We start from the raw sequence: 20,794 nt of genomic DNA, 5'->3' as shown, positions 1-20,794 counted from the left end.
GGTGGCCAGGCACAAAGCCACACAGCTGTAACCCCAGCACTTAAGAGGCAGAGAGGCAGGAGGATCAAGAGCTCAAAGCCTGCTTTGGCCAGCATGGGGCATATGAGATCCTGTCTCAAAAAGTGAAAACCGGGGGTCCAGAGAGATGGTTCAGAGGTTAAGAGCCCTGGCTGCTCTTCCGGAGGACCCTGGTTCAATTCCCAGCAACCACATGGTGGCTCACAACCCTTTGTAACTCCAGTTCCAGGGGATCTGATGCCCTGTTCTGGCCTCCAACGGTACCAGGCATGCACGTGGTACATAGACAGATGCAGGCCAAACCCCAGACACATAAAATAATATTTTAAATGAAAGGTAGTGCTGGTAACATACCTCAGTCGTTTTGTGTCTAGTATATGTGAAGCCCTGAGGTTAATTCCTAGGACAGAAAGAAGGAAGGAGAAAGGAGGGGGGGCAGGAGGGAAGACTCAGAGAGCTGAGGGAAACATAAGCTGAGGCAGGAGGATTGCTGCAAGCTTGGGACAGCCTCATTAGTACCAGACTAGCCTGAGCTACATGGTAAGAGTGTTCAGAATGCACACATGCAGAGAGAGGCCAGGACTTGGGGTACAAACCTGCAATCTCAGCACTTACGAGGTGGAGACAGGAGCATCGCTGTGTTGGAGTTAGCTATTTCTGATTAGAGATGATATGCGTAGCGCCTCTGACTTCACTGTCTGTAAAGTGGGGTGCTGAGCAATCGGGGGAGAGATGGTTTGCCCAGATGATGCAGCCAAGGCCAGATGGTCCCCACTCTGGGCTCTCAAGAATATTACTCCAGGCCATTTGCAGTGCTGGCACCTGGTGCCATGCGAAGGAATAAGTCCCTGGGGCTTGGCTGGAGCTAGACACACAGCGCAGTGGCTGTGAGCCCAGGAAGGTGGTGGATGTGCCAGGGCACAGGTCAGGTAGGGGAGAGGAGCCCTTCTCTGGTTAGATTATCTGTGAGAAACATCTCAACAGCCCGGAGGTGCTTCCTGGAGGAGGGGGCCTTGTGTCTAGAGAGGACTGAGGGCTGGGAGGTAGGGGGTTATTCCTGGTCTTTTGTTTTCTTTTTCACTCTAACCTGTGACCTCTGCCCTTCTCTCTTGTCCCCATGCCTGCCTCTCACCAAGGTTACTGTCAACTACTATGAAGAGGAGGGCAGCGCCCCCATTGACCAGGCGGGACTGTTCCTCACGGCCATTGGTGAGTTAGTGCTGGGGGTCTTCACTTTGGGGGAGCCGGGAAAGTACTCAGGGCAGGGTTCAGTGTGGCACACCGGCTCTGGGAGCCACTTCCAAGTAATGAGAACTTCAGAGCACAGCATGTGTACCCTGAGACTTCAGAGACAGGGGGACTCCTGTAGAGGAGGTGTGTTGTGGGGTTCCCTTCACGGGCTCTGTAGGCTGCAGAGAGAAAAAGAAAAGCCCAAAGCCTCTGTCCACACCCATACAGGAGCGTGTGCGCGCACACACACACACACACACACACACACTGCAGCCTGGAGTCTCCAGATGCTACCACTGTCCCTGACAATCCTCACTGCCATCCTAGCCCCGGCTTGGGCACAGAGATGCAGCCTGGGGTTCTTAAGTCATCTGGTCCAGGCTTTTCATTTGATCCACAAAGAGTGACATGGCCCAGAGAGGTTAGGGTACTCACTCACAGTCACACAGTGACAGTGTGGCAGGTGGAGTCCCAAACTAGAAACAATTCCCTCAGTTTCCCCCTGCAGGGGCCTGGCGTGGGTGTCAGGGACACTGTGGGCTGAGCAGAAGCCAGAGATGTGACCCTTCCGGATACTCAGATCCTGCTGCACATAAGATTTTATCTTCACTGATGCTTTCAAGCTGGAAGGAATCCAGACACTCATTCTGTCATCCAGCTGTGGTTAAACACTGACAGTGGTGGGAACTACCATCCAAACACTGTCCCCTGACTCACTGCTATAGAGAACTAGGGTGTTTGCTTTGAGGAGAAGGAAATGGAAGAGGAGCCAGATAAACACAGAACATTTATTGAGCACCCACTGTATACCATGCTCCAGACGTAATGTCTATCCATCAAGATGTCAATCTATCCTTTCAGCTGTTGCAAGGAGAATCACTAGAACTACACCCATTAAGCAGATGGAAAAACTGAGGCTCAGAAAAGGCAAAAAACCAAAATGATAGGGCACCAAGTTGCATCAGTTATCTCATTTTCTAAGGGTCGTGAAACTTCCTCTAAAAAACGGGTGCTTCTCTGTGAGACACCCCTTCTCTTCTCTTGTGTCCCTTCGGAGGCTGGAGGACTCTTAGTGGTAGTGCTCTCCCCAGGGTCTTGAGTGCTGTCACCCTGTCCTTCCTCTGTATTCTGAGGCTTCTTAGCCCGGGAGTGAGGGGGCCTTGGGATGACGGGGAGGTGGGGGTTGAGAGTTGTAGCCTTCCCAGCGTTAACCTGATGCCCCAGCGTGCTGTGAGCCCTGGCGTGTGAGCGGCATTGTAAACACACAGCACCCACCATCTCAGATGACTTCTCTCAGGAAACCCGATCCCACAGGGCCAGGGATACCCGAAGACAAAGGCAGTGGGGGGCAGCGGCAGACACCTGTCAGAGGTAACCCCGGGCTGGCACGCCCTCAGGATGTGCACGGAGGAGACACAGGCAGAGAGATCTCAGAGGAGGGGTAACCAGGCTTGTCCTCCACCTGAGACGGAGGCTGAGCTCAAAGCTCAGGGGCAGCTCAGGTGTGGCCCTGGTGACACCCTACTGCCAGAGGCAAAGAAGCTGCCACCATCGGCCATTGCCATCTGGGGAGTGTCCTGTTTTCACTCCTCAGTGGCTTCTTAATTGCCATGAGGCCCATGAGTCACAGGTTCATGGGACAGTAAAACGTGTCCCTTGGCCCCAAGGACAATAAGGAGAATGGAAGCTTATCTCTGTGAGAGGGAAAGGCCAACATTAATGAGACAGTTTGTCTTCAGCTAGCACCCCCATTTTCACAGTACAAAGCAGGCAAGGGGCCGTTTGAAGGGGCTCGGCAGATAAATCCTAACGACCTCAGTTTGGTCCCTAGGACTCGAGATGGAAGGAGAGAACCAGCTCCCAAAAGCTGTCCTCTAAGCTCTCCACACATGCCCCCTCCTACACAGTAATATATATGTATGTATGTAATTATATATGTGTGTATGTATCACACACACACACACACATACACACACACACACACACACAAACATATGGGTGTGGAAGCACACTAGTGATCCCAGAACTTGGGTGACAGGTACCGGAGGACCAGGATTTTTTAAGGCCAGCCTTTGTTACACAGCGGATTCAAGGCCAGCCTGGGCTACACAAGCCCAATCTCAAAATATATATAAGTGAATAACGTTTGCTGAAGAGATGGCTCAGTGGTTAAGAGCACTGGCTGCTCTTCCAGAGGACCAGGGTTCAATTCAAGTATCCACATAGCAGCCTACAACTGTCTGTAATCCAGCCCCAAGCGATCTGACACCCTCATACAGATGTACATGCCCGTGAAACCCCAGTGCACATAAAATAAAAAATAAATAAATTATTTTTTTAAAGCAGATAGGGAACCAAGGCTGGAGACATGTACCTGTCATCCCAGCTGCTCGAAAGCTGAGGCAGGAGACTGCCAGTGCCTTTCTGGGCTAAGAAGAGAGTGCAAGGCCCACTTAAGCAAACACTGTCTCAAAAAGTAATGAAAACAAAGGCGGTGCTGAGATACAGCAGTTTCCAGGCTGGGCATCCTCTCAGTCATTTACATTGTAACAATCAGGCTGATTGAAATCCACTCAAATCATGTCTGGCTTCTGTTCCACTAGCAGGAACCTTTGTCTCTGGTCTATGTCCCACCTGACCTTCTCCTCCCTCTGGTATCTCCACTCTGAGGGATTAGAGGCAGCACCTCCCAGCCAGGGACACCCTGAATATCCCTAGACACTAGGCCTGGCCCCACAGAAGCACGTCTGAGCGCACCTCACTAGGGCTGTCTAAGCCCATGTTGACACTAAGAACCCAGGTCTCAGCATAGGCGGGAGTTAGTTATGGCTTGGCCTCCTCTGTCCACCGCATGGTGATCTTACACCAACTCCATCACCCCCAGCCTCAGTTTCCCCATTTGAAAAGGGGGATTTTGTAGAGTATTCTAGCATGGTGCCTCCAGGGATTCAGGGGAGTGATGTGTGCCAAGGGCCTGGGCCAAGACACAGCGGGTGCTGAGCGGAGGCCTCTTCTCCCTTCCTTTGACCCTGCCTGGAGGGACTTCATCCTGAAATACAGGAACAAACCAAGGAGCCCCTGGCCAAATCTCTGTGTCTAACCCTGCTGTGTGGCCCTGACAAGCAGACCACCCTCTCTGGGCTCTACTTTTCCCTAGAGATAGACTTTACTGAGAAAAGTGGGGCTGAGGGAGAGAAGGGTGGGAGAGAACAGTCACCCTTCCTGCTGAGGTAGAGAGAGGACACACACTGGCGCCTCCATGTCTTTCTCCCCTTTGTGCCTTGGGTACATGCACCACAGGCCCCGAGCTTTCTCAGGCCCAGAGCTGGAGCTTGTAGCATCCATGGTAGGATGACATCCTTCTCCCAGCCCCCAGAGAGCTGTATTCCAAGCTCCTTGGACAGGTCAGCAGACCAGGCCAGCATGGCCACAGTCTGTAGGGTTGGCAGCTAGCCTAAATGCAGCCATGGCTTCTGTGTCTAGGTTCACAGAGCAATGGCCTCAAACTCAATGCTGGTGACATTTCCCATGAATCTACCCCACACCCGGCACCAGGCGCCACCTGACACCTTGGGGCTATTCTGGGTAGCTGAGGCAGGACTCAGAGCCTCTGGGAAATGTCTGGAGTCCAGAAGCTGTGAAACAGGTGTGTTCCCCTCCCTGTGGGGAGGGCAGAGCTCAGAAGGGTTGTTCCAGCCCCTCCTTCTTGGCCTATAGACAACGTCCCAGTCCCATTAGAGCCCGGGAGAAGGTCCAGGGGACGGCTGGTAGCTGGGGAGGCTAGAGGGCACTGGAGATATCAGTTAACCATGGGGACAGTGACAGGTCCTAAGAGCAGTGCTGTGGGGAATGGTGCGAAGGTGGTGGAGGGACTGTGCAGAGTTCAGGATGGGAAGCTGGCAGGTCCTTCTGAGAGTAATAAATCAGCTCACAGGCTGGGTGGTGGCGCACACCTTTAATCCCAGCACTCAGGAGGCAGAGGCAGGCGGATCTCTGTGAATTTGAGGACACAGGTGTTCAGGCAGAACATCCATATACAAACATTTAATTTTCATAAAAGAAAAAGGAGCTGGGTGCAGTGTGCACACACCTCCAGTCCCTGCTCAGTTGCGGGGTGGGGCGGTGGGGTGGGGGGGGCGGGGGTCTGAGCTCAAGGCCAGCCTGGGCTACATATCAAATTTCAGGCCAGGCCAGCCAGATCCACATCATGAGAGAGACCCTGTCTAAAAAAAAAAAAAAAAAAAAAAAAAAAAAAAAAAAAAGACACAAAGACAACTAGAAAACTAGAAAGATGGAGGGAGGGAGGGAGGGAGGGAGGGAGAGAAAGAGAGAGAGAAGGAGAGAGAGAAGGAGAGAGAGAGAGAGAGAGAGAGAGAGAGAACCTTCCTTCAGTCCAGCCAGAAGTGCTTCATCATGTCCCATGACCCACTGCATGGTAGACACACAAGACACATCATAAAGAACCTTAGTGTTCCCTTCTGGGCTATAAATGAAGTCACAGGGCTGCCATATGAAGATGTGGCCAGTGACCTTCAGGTGAGCAAATGTAGGGGCTTTTAAGGGTTGATTGGTTTTGGACACCGTCCAGGTATGACGTCAGCCTGTGGCAGCCAGGGGTCAGCTGCATCAGTGAGAGGGGTAGCTCAGAGCAGATGTCTCAAGTCCGAGGCTTCTGGAGGAGGCCCACCCTGCACTCTGAGAACTTGGATTTGTAGGGGTGTCGCCTCCCTGCTGGGAAGCCTCCATTTCCCGGGTTGAGTGGGAGCGTGGGTCTCCTCCTCGTAGCTGGTGGGGGGAGAACAGCCCTGGAGAGTGCCAGCAAGCTGGCGAGTGCTATGTTCGTGGAGTGAGGCGTGGCAGGCTGGAACGTTGAAGCTGGGAGCCAAAGTCAATATTGTCCCTCATTTCGATTAGAGGGCCTCCCCTCTGCCAGCCCAGCTCCATCACAGAGCCACGGAGGCATCTGCTAAGCAGCTCCCCCAAGCCCGAGTTTGCTCCTTTCTGAAATGGATGTGATCGCTCACCCCGTGTCCAGTAGCAGCAGGTACTCCAGTGGGACACCTTGCACAACTGTCATCGGTAGGACACCTTGTAGCATCGGGCTCCAGGCAGATCCTGGAGGGTGGAACACTGGAAGGTGCCTCTTCCCAGTACCTCATGTCCTTCCCACCTCCTTCTGCACCCACAAAAGCTGAAGTCGGGTCAGTGGGAATTGAACTGAGGACCAAGGAGACACCTGAATGTGACTGTACCCCACTGGGCTTCTCCTTCCTGTGTCAGGACCCTCCTCCCACCCAGGGACAAAGTGTACCCTGAAAATGGGCTGACTGGGGTATAACCCTTCCCATCCTGTTTCTGCCATGGTTGAAGTCATAGTTAACATGAGACAGGCTCACATCTGCTGAGAGCACTCCCTTGCCTCCTCAGCAACACCCCACCCTCCTCCCAATGACATCCCCTAACTCTGGGTGGTTTTACCTCCCCAGTCAGCTAGATGACAGCAGGAGGCATGAGGATGTTACTGGAATCTTGAAGGTGGCAGCCAAGGAAGCCACTAAATGCCCTACACACAGGACAGGCCCACACATGGAGTTACGCAGCTCGGAAAGTCAGGAGTGCCAGCTTTTGCAGTTGGTACAACTCCTATAACCAGAGCCCGATGCTGCAGGTGAGGGAAGAGGGGCCGAGAGAGAAGGTGTGGAGCCTGTCCCAAGTCACACAGCTCATGACCAAAGAACCAGAATTCCAATGTAAGGCCATCTCCCACTGAACCTTCTCTCTACCACACAGGCTCTACGTAGCCTCTCTGTGAGAGCCTCCAGGTGCTAAAGGTCTCTTCCCCAAGAGAAAAGGTCACCAAGGACCCTGCCCTGGATCAACTATCTGGACCTGGCTTCACAGGTTCTCTTAGATGGACAGGGACTGGAGACATGATTTGTCAACCAAAATAAAAGGAGAGATGGAAAGACAGAGATGGAAACACAGACAGGCGTGTGTATGCATTGATGCTCTTGAGACAGGCCAGAGGAAGGAATTGGAAATACCGTGACCCCTTGGTTTTCCCTGCTACCTGTGTGTGACCTTGGGCGTGTGACCTGGATCTCTCATGCCTGTACTATGAAGATCAGCCTCTGCCCCACCAGGGTTTGCAGGGACCCACCCACTTCCAAAGCTATTTGTGTCTGCTGAGGGTCCCCAGAAGATGAAGACCTTAGCAAGGCCTTCTCCTTCAAGCAGTCAAGTGAATGGGGGAGCTGCCCCCCATTCCCACTGGGCTTCTCCACCTGGGCCACAGCTGGCTGCTGGCTCTTCAACTCACGGTTGTCTCTTGTCTGCAGAGATCTCCCTGGATGTGGACGCAGACCGGGATGGAGAGGTGGAGAAGAACAATCCTAAGAAGGTTAGCTGGCCTTGAGGGTGGATACCATCCCGACCCTGACATGGGTATGCTGACATAAGTGGGAGGGGGGGGCTTCGAGGACACTACAGGGACTGCATGGGGCATTTGGCCAGAGCTGTTCACCAGAGAGGTCAACTACCACTGCACACGTGGGCCAGGAGGCTGTTTCAGCCTGCAGAAACAGCACAGCAGCAGCGATGGGCCACAGGCAAGCCAGGCCCTGTGTGATCTGCTTTCCCAGCGTGGGCCACAGAGCTGAAGGAAGACTTGATGTTCCTGAGGCAGAGGCTGCCCAGGAAAGCCATTTGTCCGTCCCCCGACCCCCATGCCTCTTCTTTTAAATTAAAGTGGTAGAGGGTGGTGTTAGTATACACCTTTAACCGCAGCACTCAGGGCCAGAGGCAGACCTGGTCTATGTAGAGAACGCTAAGCCAGCCAAGGCTATCTAGTGAGACCCTGTCTCAAGAAACCAGATAAATATAAATAAATTTAAAGGAGACCGGCAGAGGTGGCCCTTACCCACAAACTCCTCAGGAGGCTGAGGATGTAGCTCAGCTGATTGGATGCCTGCCCTCAATTCGGGGAACCCCGAGTCTGCTTCCTGGCATTGACCTGGGCCTAAGCAATCAAGGCAAAGTCATCCAGTCCCTTATCGAGAATTTCCATACCTGGACCAGTGACGTCTTCACAATGTCTTTGCCTACCCTGTGAATACTATTTCTATTAACTAGTCGTGGTTGTGCATGCCAGGAATCCCAGATCTCAGGAGGTAGAGGAAGGAAGACTAGGAGTTTAAGGCCATCCTCTGCTATGTGAGACACTGTCTCAAAACAAGAATACATTTATCTCTTAGATTCTAGGATCAGGTCAGGCCCAGAGAATAACAAAAACCTAAAGAGACCAGCGTTCAAGAAAGAATGATGCAGGTGATTACATCATCACCATTGTATGAGCGCCAAGCTCCTGACTGAACATAGAAAGAAAGGACAGTGTCCTGAGCAGGACACCTGTCCTGGAGATCAGAAAGACATCTTCAAGGAGGGCCAAGAGGAGCTGATTGGGAAACAGGGTCCAGCGTGGCAAAAGCCTGGGAGTCTCTGGGGTGCAGAAGTGAGTGGAAGAGATCAGATCCGGAGGCCACGGATCTCCCAGCCTCGTGTCTCACCAGTCTCAGGGAAGATCAGAGAATCCAGGCTTTATCTGAGTTAACAGGGAGGGCTTCAAACAGGAAAATGGTATGATCCAGCTGGAGTCTGCTCTGGGCACTGTGGCTGCAGGCTAGAAAGCAGAGCAAGGTGCTGGCCCCCTTGGGAGCACTCAGAGCGTGTCTGGAATCAGTCACCTCAAGCCTGTCTTAGAATGTCAGTTCCTGCCACCACCTCTGCCAGGCACGGTCATCTCACACCAGAGCTGAGGTCCACATGCCCCATTAAGCCTTCCTGTCTCTCCGTGCTTTTGAATATGGGTCCCTTTTTGGGTACTGGATTTGGGAATCGAGTTTTCCAGGTCCCAGCTGCTGTCCTGGAGGGTAGGAAGTTCTCCTTGCCATGCCTGTCCCTCAGTATCCCTCAGAGGCTGCACGGGGATGGAACCAAGGATGGCATTGATGGTGTCCCTGCCATTGCAGGCATCCTGGACCTGGGGTCCTGAGGGCCAGGGGGCCATCCTCCTGGTGAATTGTGACCGAGACACACCGTGGTTGCCCAAGGAGGATTGTAGCGACGAAAAGGTCTACAGCAAGCAAGGTGCCCGTGGGGCCACACTGGGGGACAGTGGGAGCATGCTGTTCTGTGCTGGGCAGGGCGGAGGGTGAGGTAGGAGTGTACTTGGACCTACAGGGGATAATGACTCAAAAAATGTTCGGTGTGCAAAATAAATGACTGCAAATGCAGTTCAACTGCACCTTGACAGGCATGGATAGAGAAAAGCCTGGAAGGGCTGGCAAGACGGCTCAGAGGGTAAGGGTGTTTGGCAACAAGCCAGATGATTTGAGTTCAATTCTTGAGACACACATGATAAAGAGAGAACAGATTCCCACAAGCTGTTCTCTCTCTATCTCTCTCTCTGTCTCTCTCTGTCTCTCTCTGTCTCTCTCTTTCTCTCTTTCTCTCTGTCTCTCTCTCTTACACACACACGCACACACACACACACACAAACACACACACAAATAGATTGGGCAGGCAAATCTGAGTTCCAGGCCAACCTGGTCTATGTATACAAAAAAAAAAAAAAAAAAAAAAAAAAAAAAAAAAAGACTAGGAAAAATGAAAAATGAAATTCCCAAAAGGTTGACCAGTTCTCCCTGATGCTGGAGCTAAGTACCTTCCCCTTAGGCTTCTGGTAGTTACATGCACGAAGGAGCGGCCTTGAAAAAGCAATGGCAGCCCAGCTCCCTCGGGATCCCCTTCCTAATCTCCCTTATCTACCCACAGACCTCCAGGACATGTCTCAGATGATCCTGAGGACCAAAGGCCCGGACCGATTGCCCGCCGGATATGAAATAGTCCTCTACATTGCCATGTCGGACTCAGACAAAGTGGGCGTGTTCTACGTGGAGAGTGAGTGATCCCCCCCACCCCCACTTTTGTGGCCTCTGCCCTTCTCTCTGTGTACAGGTTCCCCGGGGCCATGGAGCCCACAGAGTGACTCGCAGATACATATCTCTCTCTTCCCCTGAGGAGATTCAATGTCCTCTGTTCTACATACTTCTCTCCAGTGGCCAGGGGAGGAAGTCAGGGTCCTGTGGCCTTCATGATACCTGAGGCCAGATAAGGACCTCCTTCAAATAGTGTCAGGTGTTTCTGACTTTCAGAAGTCCCTGGAGGTGCCATAGCTGCCCTTCTTCCTCCTGGTGGTGACAGGGTGTCCTGGGTGCCACCATGCTGTCTACCTTGGAGCTATTCACCTAATCTGCTTATGCTGTAGAGCCACCCAGGTGCACAACTGTCCCCTCACCCCCACAGCCCTGGAGGAGCCGCCCCTGAGTGAGGAAGATTTGTCAGAAGAATGGAACAGATCGGGTCCCAGAGAATGTCAGCCCAGAGTCTGCCCTGGCTAGGTGGTCCAGAGAGGTCCTCTCTGGGGTGTGACATTGGAGATAATACTCAAAGGAAACAATGAGGAGCTGAGGAGACGCTGGTGAGGAGCAAGCTATCAGGGGCACAGCATACAGCGAGCTCAAGAAGGGGGACAGTTCTTGTGCTTCAGAGGAACAGCAAGCCCAGGCTAGTGGGCTGGGCCGGGAGAGTCAGGTCAGCCAGCCAAGCAGGGAGGGCCAGAGCAAAGACAGGGTTTGCAGTTTGTTCTTAGTACAGTGGAGAGTCACCTCAGGGCTTTCATTTTTGTTTGTTGAGACAGGGTCCTGTGGTCTCTAACTCCTATGTAGGGAAGGGAGGGTGGCCTCCATTTTCTGACCCTCTGCAGCCACCTCCTGAGTCTGGGATTATAGCCACACACCACCATCATGCACCATAATGTGATGCTAAGGATCAAACCCAGGACCTAGTACATGTTAGGCAAGCTGTCTGCAGCTGGACCAGATCCCCAGCCCTCAGAGAATTTGGGGCAGAACTGTTAAAATCTACCCCTGTGAGGCGTTCCCTCTGTAAAGCACCCTTGGCAGTTGGTCAAACATTGTGGAGTCTGCTGTCTAGGGACCAGAGCCTTGAGCTTCACCCTGGGACCTTCTGGACAGACCCACTGGAAACAGGAAGTCACTATTGCAGGGCCCTCACCTCAAGGAGTGACTTAGTTGGGACACTGATGGACAGAAGTCCACCCTGCACTCTGACCGCTGGTTGGAATGTCCTGAGTCAGGCTGGCCCCGCTGCCCCAGGGAGCTGAGAAGCTGATGTTTACATGATCCAGACCAGAGTTGCCATGCAGCAGAGGGGGACCAGGGGGACCCAGTCTGAGCTTTGACTCAGCCTTGGCATTGACCTGTGGCTAATAGCAACATCCCTGCATTCTCTAGATGCTTCTCCGCTTTGCTAACAGGAGTACACTCAGGGCTGGCTCTGCTCCCAGCTTTCTCCTTCACTTGCCATTCGAGATGGGTCCTGAGCTGTCGAGAAAGGGCTCCGGCTGTGAGTGGATGGAGAGTGGCCCCTGGATGTCTCAGCTGGGCCACCATCTCGCAGGGAGGGTGGCTGCTGGGTTGGGGACCACCCCTGTAGTCAGTTTCCCTCTAGATATGGACTCCGGGTGTCTTAGTTGCTACTCCTGTAATAAAATACTCTGGTAAAAACAATTTAGAAGAAAAAGGGTTTGTGCCATCTCATGCTTCCAGGTTACCATCCATCATAGCAAGAAAGCCACAGTGACTGGTCAGTTCTCTCCTCTCTTCCTTCTGTCCAGTGTCCAGCCCATCAAATGGTGCCACCCACATTAACACAGGCCAACTTGATCTAGACTTGGCCTAGACGCTTCCTCCTTTCCCAAGTGAGTCTACATTGTATCAAATAGACAATCAACCAAGGGAGTAAGACTCTACATTGTAGCAAATAGACAGTCAACCAGGGGAATACTCTTGAATCACCATGGCCCAGCGCAGGGGACATGGATTTTAATCTTTTTCTTCCATGTGAGCATATGGGGGGATTTTTGTATGATTCTGACTACCCTGTGTGTCATGTCATGTTACTTCAATGTCATGACCTGTGTCCCGGGAGAGACAGTCCAGTTCCCTACAAGGTCAGGAGCTGGGCTCTGGGATACCCCAGGGTGGCCTCTATAGTGTGACATGGGCTTTATGGGGCCCCTACTCTCATGCTCTCCAAAACAGTTGGCCCATGAGAAGCTCTCTGTAAAACCAACCCCAACCGTAGCTATTGCTTTGGCTGGAATTATACAAACTGGTGACTATTAGGACAGATGGATGGAAATCTCCAGTGCTCCTTGTAGGACCTAGAGACTGGATCCTCAAGTCTCAGGTCTCCCCCAAAAGTTGGAGACTTACCTTCTCCTGCAAGGACATAGTAACCAACTTGTCCCCATTTGTCCAGGACCTCCCTGGGGTTTAGCACTGGATAGCTGTCATGCCAACACACTCATCCATTGCAGGCAAGTTGAGACAGCCGGTCATACTATCTGTCTCCTTGTCACTAAAAAAGTTGTGACAAGTCAGACCACATGCTGGCCAGCCAAGGCAGATGACTGAAGCTCAGGAGAGGCCAGGGGGTGGCTGCCAGGTCCAGCGCAAGGCCAGGGTCCACTCAATAGAAGTGCATTGTTCATGCCTGCAAAGACAGCCAGCCATGTCGGGGGTGGCAGGCTCTGCACCAAGTTGGGGACTCTGACCAGCAATGGAGGCTCTTTAAAACAAGGTCTGTGTTGTTCCCGACCGAGATTCAATCTGCCTGGTGCTGGCACAAACTGCCAGAAAGCAGCCCCAAATAGAAGATGCATTGTGAATCCCAGGGCACAGTCTATATAGGGAGGAGAAAGCCACCAGCCACCAGCCACCAGCCACTGTGCAGAACAAATCCTCCCACCGGACCCACCTCCCTCAGGCATAGCTTCTCTGTCCCAGGCCCTGTGAGAGCCTAGGGAAACTTGGTAACATTAGCTTCTGAGAGATCAGGGTGGCTTCAATGTTTGACATCACTCCCATGAACACAGCCCAAGTACAGCCTGTGTCGGACAGATGTTGTGGGTAGGAGGGAGTCACCATAGATTCACATCCGGCTGGCTCTGAGCAGAGACAGGGCCCTAGGGTACCTGCTGGCGTTTGGGGTGAGAAGGATATCCCTTTCTGTGCTGGCCTGTGATAGGGTACTTGGGATCTTCAGGGCGTGTGCATCTCAGTGCTGCCCCTGGGAGGCTGAAATGATGCTTCCGAGCCTTTCATTTGGGAGACATTGGACGGCAAAGGGCTGAGTTACAAAGCAAGGGGCAGTGTCACCACTCCTAGATCCTCCTCCTTCCCAGTCCCCTTAGGTCCCAGCTGTGATACCTGTGGTTACCTTGTTCCCAAGGTTACTGAAGACATTGATACTGTGGCGTCTGTAGTGACCCTGTAACATGGGGACTGCTGCCCCCCCCCCCCCAGTTAGCAATTGAGTGACCTCTTTGAGAGGTGAACATAATTCACAGGTTTGTAACTTGCAAATGATGTCTGACCTGAAGTCCCTCTGACTTGGGAAGCGAATCAGGTCACCTGTTCGTGTGTCACTCAGAATCAGGCTCCAGGTGAGCACACTGTCCTAAAGGAGGTGCTGTCGCAAGCCTGTGTTTCGGGAGACATCAGTCTTGACGGTTTTTTGTCACATATCCCCGGAATGGTCCTGTTCCCTGTTCTAACCCTTAGGCAGCTGGTCATGAACCGATGTCATTGTTGTTGAACGCTCTAAACTGAACCCGATCTGCCTTTCCAGATTTGCAGGGCATAAAGAAGCTGTTTTGGGAACTCGGTAGGGCCCTAGCTCCAGGCCTTTGCCAATGCAAGTACCTCCTTCCTCCAAGTCCTTGTTGGCACCCTGCTGACTCTCGAGGGTGTCGAAAAGCCACTTTCCTCTGCTCAGAAGTCTCCCCCGCCCTTCCTCACCCTGAGTAACAGATCCAGACCACGGTGTTGTCGTTAGATACTTCTCACATCCGCTATCTTTATCATGGCTGAGTGCGGTCTTTAGACACAGAGGTCTTTGGTCATGCTGACCAAAGTAATTCAATTCATGGGACCAGCCCTGAAATCCCCAGTGGGGCCTCTCTCACAGGGGCTGATGGGAGTCATTACTTCATTCAATGAACATTTATTAAACACAATCATGTACCAGACAGGCAGATGGCCTGGCAGGGTTGTCTCTCGCAAACATTTGCACAGGCTGCAGTGGGGAGGGTCCACACAGACCCTGGCTTGCTCTCTGGGAATGGACAAAGGACTCCTTGAGAGGATTAAGAACACAAGTCTTCCAAGCAGAAGGGCCAGAGCTGCAGAGAGCTAGGAGTTTGATGGGGCAGGAGTGAATGGCGTCCTTCTCACCACAGAGCCACCCAGCGTGGCTTCCATGATACGGAGAGGAATGTCTCAAACTGATGGCATGCCCGTGTTACAGTCATAAGAAGAGAACAGGAACTCGGCATTTGGAATTAGATGTGGAAGCCCCACCCAGCCATTTCTGCTTTCTGGGCCGGTTTCCTCCTCTGTAAAATGGGAATAACACCTCCCCCTCCCCGTGCTATGCTGGCCATCCCGTTCCCATCTGCTCTCCTTCCCTATTCCCAGAGCAGCTCATTTTCCAGATGAGGAAGCCGGAAGCCAGCAGGCACACAGCGTGCTGAGGCCGTGGTGTTGAGCCGTTTGCAGCATCCTGTGGTGTTTTCTCTCTGTGTCTAAAGAAGTCACTCTGTCCCTTTTCCCCCATCAGAGAGCTCCCTGACTGGCTCCTGATGGGAGAGGGTCCTAACGTGGGTCCATACCCCACCCCCACCCCACTACAGATCCGTTCTTTGGACAACGCTACATCCATATCCTGGGTCGGCAGAAGCTCTACCATGTGGTGAAGTACACTGGTGGCTCTGCCGAGTTGCTGTTCTTCGTGGAAGGCCTCCGTTTCCCCGATGAGAGTTTCTCAGGCCTGGTTTCCATCCACGTCAGTCTGCTGGAGTACATGGCGGAGGTGAGAGCCACAGGCCTCCCATGGGCAGCCATGTATGTCCCCGGTTCAGACCTGGGAACATTGATAGGGCAAGTAGGAGTGAAATGGGAGTGACTAAAGCCTAGCCATGTGATTTTACAGTGCTGAGACTTAGTTTCCCTATCTGAAAAGGAACGATAGTGCCATCTATCCCCTGGGGATGGATTGGTACATGCAGAAATACGGGTGTATGAGCTGGAAAGATGGCTCGGCAGTTAAGAGCACTTGCTGCTCTTCCAGGAGAGCAGAGTTCAATCGCCAGCACCAAACTGATGGGCATCTCACATCTGCATGTGACTCTAGCCCCAGGGGATCTGAGGCCCTCTTCTGGCCATCCTGGGCACTTGCACACACATCTACATAAACACACACAAACACAACCCCACACATGCAGATAAAGACAATACTTGGCACAGTTCCCAGCATACAGCAAGTGCTCAATAAATGTATCGTTATTGGTCTCGCCCACTAAGAGAGAGACGAGGACCACACACACGTACCCAGTGCGACTCTGTGGTGTCCCTCTTCTCTCCCATGCCCAGGGCATCCCGTTGACACCCATCTTCACAGACACTGTGACGTTTCGGATTGCACCATGGATTATGACCCCCAACATCCTGCCTCCTGTGTCAGTGTTTGTGTGCTGGTAAGGGTCGGGTGTACCCCACACAGGCAGGGTGGCGGGGTGACCAAGAGCTGGGCCTCAGGGTCAGACTCACCTAAATCCAACTCCCATCTCTGCCACTTAGCAGCTATATGACCTGCAGCGGTTCAGGTGGCCTCTCTGTGCCTCAGTTTCTCTGAGACTGAGACGATAACCTCAGCACTGATACATTTATCCTGGCTCAGGCTGTGTGCTACAAAAGCCACGCTTCTCCATGCTCTTTGCTTAGCCCTCCACTGTGTGGGGCGAGGTTCTTGCTGGGCAATGATACCCTGCTCCTTTTGCTCACTCATTCAGCAAAATTTTACTGAGCATCTACTATGTGCTTGGTTAGCACAGTAAGATGATGAACAGGAAGGGCAAGAAATAACTGCACGTTTATGCCTGACAACATCAGAAGGGACCCTCTGCCCACCCCCACCCTTCATGCCAGGGTCTCCCGTATCCCAGGCACAGTACTTTCTAAAATATGGGGAGTCAGAGAGGCCGGGCCTTAAGCATGTGGAGTGAGAGGTCCCTTCCATGTCTTATTTATCAGTGACCTTGACAAAGGCTGCCTAAGAGGGTGGGGTTATGTGGCTCGTGGTCCCAATGACCCTTACAAAGTAGCTGTGGATACAGGCGGGGCCTCGTCACCACACCTCAGTCTAGAGTGCTAGCGGCCGTGACCACCCAAAATGGGCGGTGCTCGGCCCCCCTCATCCCTTCTCCTGGTCTCTTTCCCCAATGTTCCCCAGCATGAAGGACAATTACCTGTTCCTCAAAGAGGTGAAGAACCTGGTGGAGAAAACCAAGTGTGAACTGAAAGTCTGTTTCCAGTACATGAATCGTGGTGACCGCTGGATTCAGGTGAGGGAATCAGGGCCAGAAGGGGCTCGCTGTGAACACCCTGGTTCCTGGCTGCCCACTCGTGCGTGGATGATCCCTCTGTCTGCTCAGGAGCACAGAGACCTGAGAGAGCAAGTGTGGCTTCTAGCAGCAGGCTACACTGAAATCATCTGAATGCATCCACAGGGACTGGTGCCGGGCTCTCGGGGAGTACTCGGTGGCGGTTACAAGAAAAAGGCCAGTCTGTGACAAAGACACAGAATATGCTTGAGCCGATCCTTTACAGGAAATATATTTAGGATATGGTTATTTATGTTTTTAAGATGAGGCAGCACAGTGGTAGCTTACACTACCCAGCACTTGGGAGGCAGAGGCCAGCCTGCTCTACAGAGTGAGTTACAGGACAGCCAGGGCTACACAGAGAAACTCTGTCTCGGAAAAATAACAACAAAAATGAGGTCGGTGCCTCCAAGAGATAATTGTGTGGTCTTCCGATGGCAGAGGCAGTCTGAGGAGAGAGCCTCTGCCATCAGTGGCTCATTGGGAGGTAGGCTGGGGATGAGATGCACTTCCGGCGCCAGGCTCGTTTGTGTGACTTTTGTGTTAAATCTTATATGGATTATTGAGGGTGGTGTAGGCACCACAGCCCACACATGGAGGAGGTCAGAGGACAACTTGGAGCAGTTGGTTCTCTCCTTCTGTCTTATGAGTCCAGAGGACTAAATTCCGGTCACTGGCCTTGGCAGGAAGCTCCTTCACCTTCTGAGCCATCTCCCTGACCCTCTGTTTGCTTTGATTTTTGAGCCAGACTCTCACTTTGTGGCCCAGGCTGGCCTTGAACTCACTATGTAATAGGCAATGACCTTATACTTTTGGTCCTTCTGCACTCGTTCCCACAAGTGCTAAGGATTCCATAGGCATTTGCCACCATGCTCAGTGTATGCGGTACTGGGACTTGAACCCAGGACTTCATGTTTGTGTTAGCCAAGCAGTCTACCACCTGGGTTACATTCGCAGCTCTTTGTTTTGTTTTGTTTGCTTGTTTGTTTGTTTAAAACCAGGGTCTCAATATGTAGCCAAGGCTGCCCTCATACTCTGTAGCCTCCTGCCTCTGCTTCCTGAGATCTGAGATTAAATCCCTCTCTGTCATGTCCCAGACACCCCTGGGTGCTGCCACAGCTGACAGCTCTCCCTATTCTCCCCCACAGGATGAAATCGAGTTTGGCTACATTGAGGCACCCCACAAAGGCTTCCCAGTAGTGTTGGACTCCCCTCGCGATGGAGAACTGAAGGACTTCCCCATTAAGCAACTCCTGGTGAGATGCTTAGGACCATCTGGGGGTGACAGCGGGGACTCGTAGAGGACAGCATAGTCAGGAAATGTGGAGCATCCCAAGATAACTAGTCTCCCACTCAGGGCCTCTGTTTTCTCATCTGCAAGATGGGTCAGTGAGTTCTAAGGTCCAATGCATTCTCTAAACTGGGAGAGATGCATTATGGGAAATGAGAACCGTGGTTGGTGGGGCAAAGCCCAGGACCAGTGACCTTAACTCCTGCTGCTGCCCCAACTCTCAAACTTGTAGCTAAGTAAGTTTCAAAGAGGCAAGACAGAAGTCTACAGAAGTCAATGGTCACCAGGACTTTGTGATGTGAATCTCAGTGTTGTAGGGTTTATTTAGGCAGCCTGACTCCTCGCTGTTCTAGGAGGCCATTATCATGCCCATGTTGTGGCCTCAAGACATGTGGAAGAGTGAAATATGTCTTTCTGCATCCCCACCCTTCACTTTGAGCCGGAAGCCTATGTGGAGTGTATTTTAGAGACAGCAACAGATCTGGCTTTCCCATGGTCACATGAGAGACAAACTCTACTATAGATGCTGGGCCATTCAGAGGTGACCCTGCCCAAGTCCCCTCTGGAGATGGGGAAGAAGCAGTGTGTGAGCCCCGCTCTGAGATGACAGAGGGACGTGTCGTGAACAGCACCCCCATATCAGAAAGGGGACCTCAGGAAGACTTCTGAACCTTCATAGCCTCAGGGTACATCTGTAAAACAGGAATCTGTCTGATGGAGTAACCAAGATCGTTACTCCATCAAAGGCATGCCAGAGCCATCAGATGTGCCTGATGAGTGACTATCATGGTCTGGTTTCACCGCCCCAGCCTGGAGGCTGTCCTCTGTGGCACTCCATGTGGGGCTGTCCATTTTCCCTGACACTGGAGGAGAGGGCCATCAAATTGACCACCCCAGGGCTACCACAGACAACAGAAATGGGAACCAAGCTCAGAGCCCTGCCCTTTCTCTTCCCCTGGCCTCCACCTGTCTTCAGTCCTCCAGGCTGGCCTGGCGCCAAGGCCTAGCCTGCATTGTTCCCGAAGGCCAGGCCAGTCCCGGCTTTGTGCTGCGTGCCTGCTGGCCTGTGTGATGCTGTAAAGTCCCAGCTGCCACCTGTGGCCAGCTCACACATGGCCAAAGAGGGGCCCAGGCAAGAACGTGCTAAGCTGCCGCCGTGTACCACGCCGGGCGTCCCTGTCCCTCGAGCCCCTTAGCTAAGGCAGCATAGGCCACATCTGCCTACCACACAGAGTTCTCTTGTTGTTTGGCTTGGGTTTCTCAGATCAGGCAAATTGGTTACTCCCTGCTCTAGTACAAACTCCCAGACAAGATCCCTAGTTTTTTTTTATCAAAAAAGAATAAGTATATATCAAGGGAGTCCTAAAACCCGGGATGGGATCTTCCCTCTTGCATATGAAATACAATTTACTGAAGGATGAAGCTATGGGCTTGATGGACAGATGCAGTTGTTTGGATGGGTAGGGGTGAGTGTATCCATCAGCTATCAGTATATAAGGCTGCAGTGACAAACAAGCCCCAGACTGTAGCGACTGACAACAGCCAGTCTCTCCTGCCGTTCACAGCCTTAGCTGATGGCTGGCTGGTTGGCTGGGTTTGCATTCTAGATCTACACAGCCTGACTGAGAGCTGCCCCTCCCCTCGTGTGGGAAGAAGAGAAAGTGAGCAGACATATATGCCAGAAGCCCGCCATGATCTTGCTCATATTTCATTGGCCAGAGCAAGTCATGTGACTCTGAGTTCTTTTTTCAGGGAGATGCCAGAAGTCATTCACAGTGGGTCAGGATGCACAATTCTCTCTCTCTGGGCAGGTCTAGCAAACCCCAGCCTTCTAGTTGAAGGCCTCTATCACAGAAATGGAAACTGAGGTGAACTCTGAAGAGTAATTCTGAGATGGCCAGTAAGATCAACAGAACCTGTGAGGCCAGATCTTGATATCACATCCGGTGCCTGTACCTACAGAGCCAGGGTGCACATACATCACACCCACACCCACTCTGTCAGTATGCTCACACACTCCCTGACAGCAATAAGCAGCCTCGGGTCACAGCCATCCTTGAGGCTGAGACTTCAGAGTGCCAGACTGCAGGTGATACCGGGTTTGTCACCAGAGAATGGCTGCCGGGGAAGAGGACTCCTGGCTGTAGGGGGCTAAAGGCAGATGTGTGTCCTCTCTCTCCCCAGGGCCCAGATTTCGGCTATGTGACCCGGGAGCCCCTCTATGAGACTGTCACCAGCCTCGACTCCTTCGGCAATCTGGAGGTCAGTCCTCCTGTGACCGTGAATGGCAAGACATACCCACTTGGCCGGATCCTCATCGGGAGCAGTTTCCCTCTGTAAGATCACCCAGGGTGTGTCTGGGGGCCGGGGGGGGGGGGCAGGGGCAGGCACAGGAGCATGACTGTCTCTTGGGGGTGGAGGTGTATGTACCTGGAGTGGATCTAAGGGAGAAATATCCCCTTCCACAATGGTGTGTAAATCTATAGACATCCGTGGAAAGAAAACCAAGTTAGCTTTTACATCTTCGTATAAAGTAAAATCTGTATACCCAATCTGTATAACCCACCAACCCTCCTCCACGAAAGGGAGGGTGTGTGGGGAGATGTAAGTCAGGTGGGGAAGAGGTGTGGGACTCTAGCAAAGGTAGAGGGGGCAGAGGAGGAGGGGTG

At 52.5% G+C, this 20,794-nt stretch overlaps 1 protein-coding gene across 1 annotated transcript in view; it reads left to right on the top strand.

Moving 5' to 3' along the window:
• Padi2 (peptidyl arginine deiminase 2) overlaps window positions 1–20,794 on the top strand; it is a 41,944-nt gene that overhangs the window by 11,763 nt on the left and 9,387 nt on the right. The window contains exons 3-11 of the mRNA XM_034503267.2: window positions 1,155–1,227; window positions 7,587–7,648; window positions 9,276–9,393; window positions 10,081–10,206; window positions 15,086–15,264; window positions 15,825–15,928; window positions 16,684–16,795; window positions 17,983–18,090; window positions 20,310–20,461. Of these exons, the coding sequence (XP_034359158.1) occupies window positions 1,155–1,227; window positions 7,587–7,648; window positions 9,276–9,393; window positions 10,081–10,206; window positions 15,086–15,264; window positions 15,825–15,928; window positions 16,684–16,795; window positions 17,983–18,090; window positions 20,310–20,461 (1,034 nt within the window). The remainder of the gene's footprint in view (window positions 1–1,154; window positions 1,228–7,586; window positions 7,649–9,275; window positions 9,394–10,080; window positions 10,207–15,085; window positions 15,265–15,824; window positions 15,929–16,683; window positions 16,796–17,982; window positions 18,091–20,309; window positions 20,462–20,794) is intronic.

This window comes from Arvicanthis niloticus, chromosome 5, assembly GCF_011762505.2.
Source record: "Arvicanthis niloticus isolate mArvNil1 chromosome 5, mArvNil1.pat.X, whole genome shotgun sequence".
NCBI classification, from domain to species: domain Eukaryota; kingdom Metazoa; phylum Chordata; class Mammalia; order Rodentia; family Muridae; genus Arvicanthis; species Arvicanthis niloticus.
The sequence above is the reverse complement of the archived record's forward strand: the minus strand, read 5'-3'. Positions and strand labels throughout refer to the sequence as shown.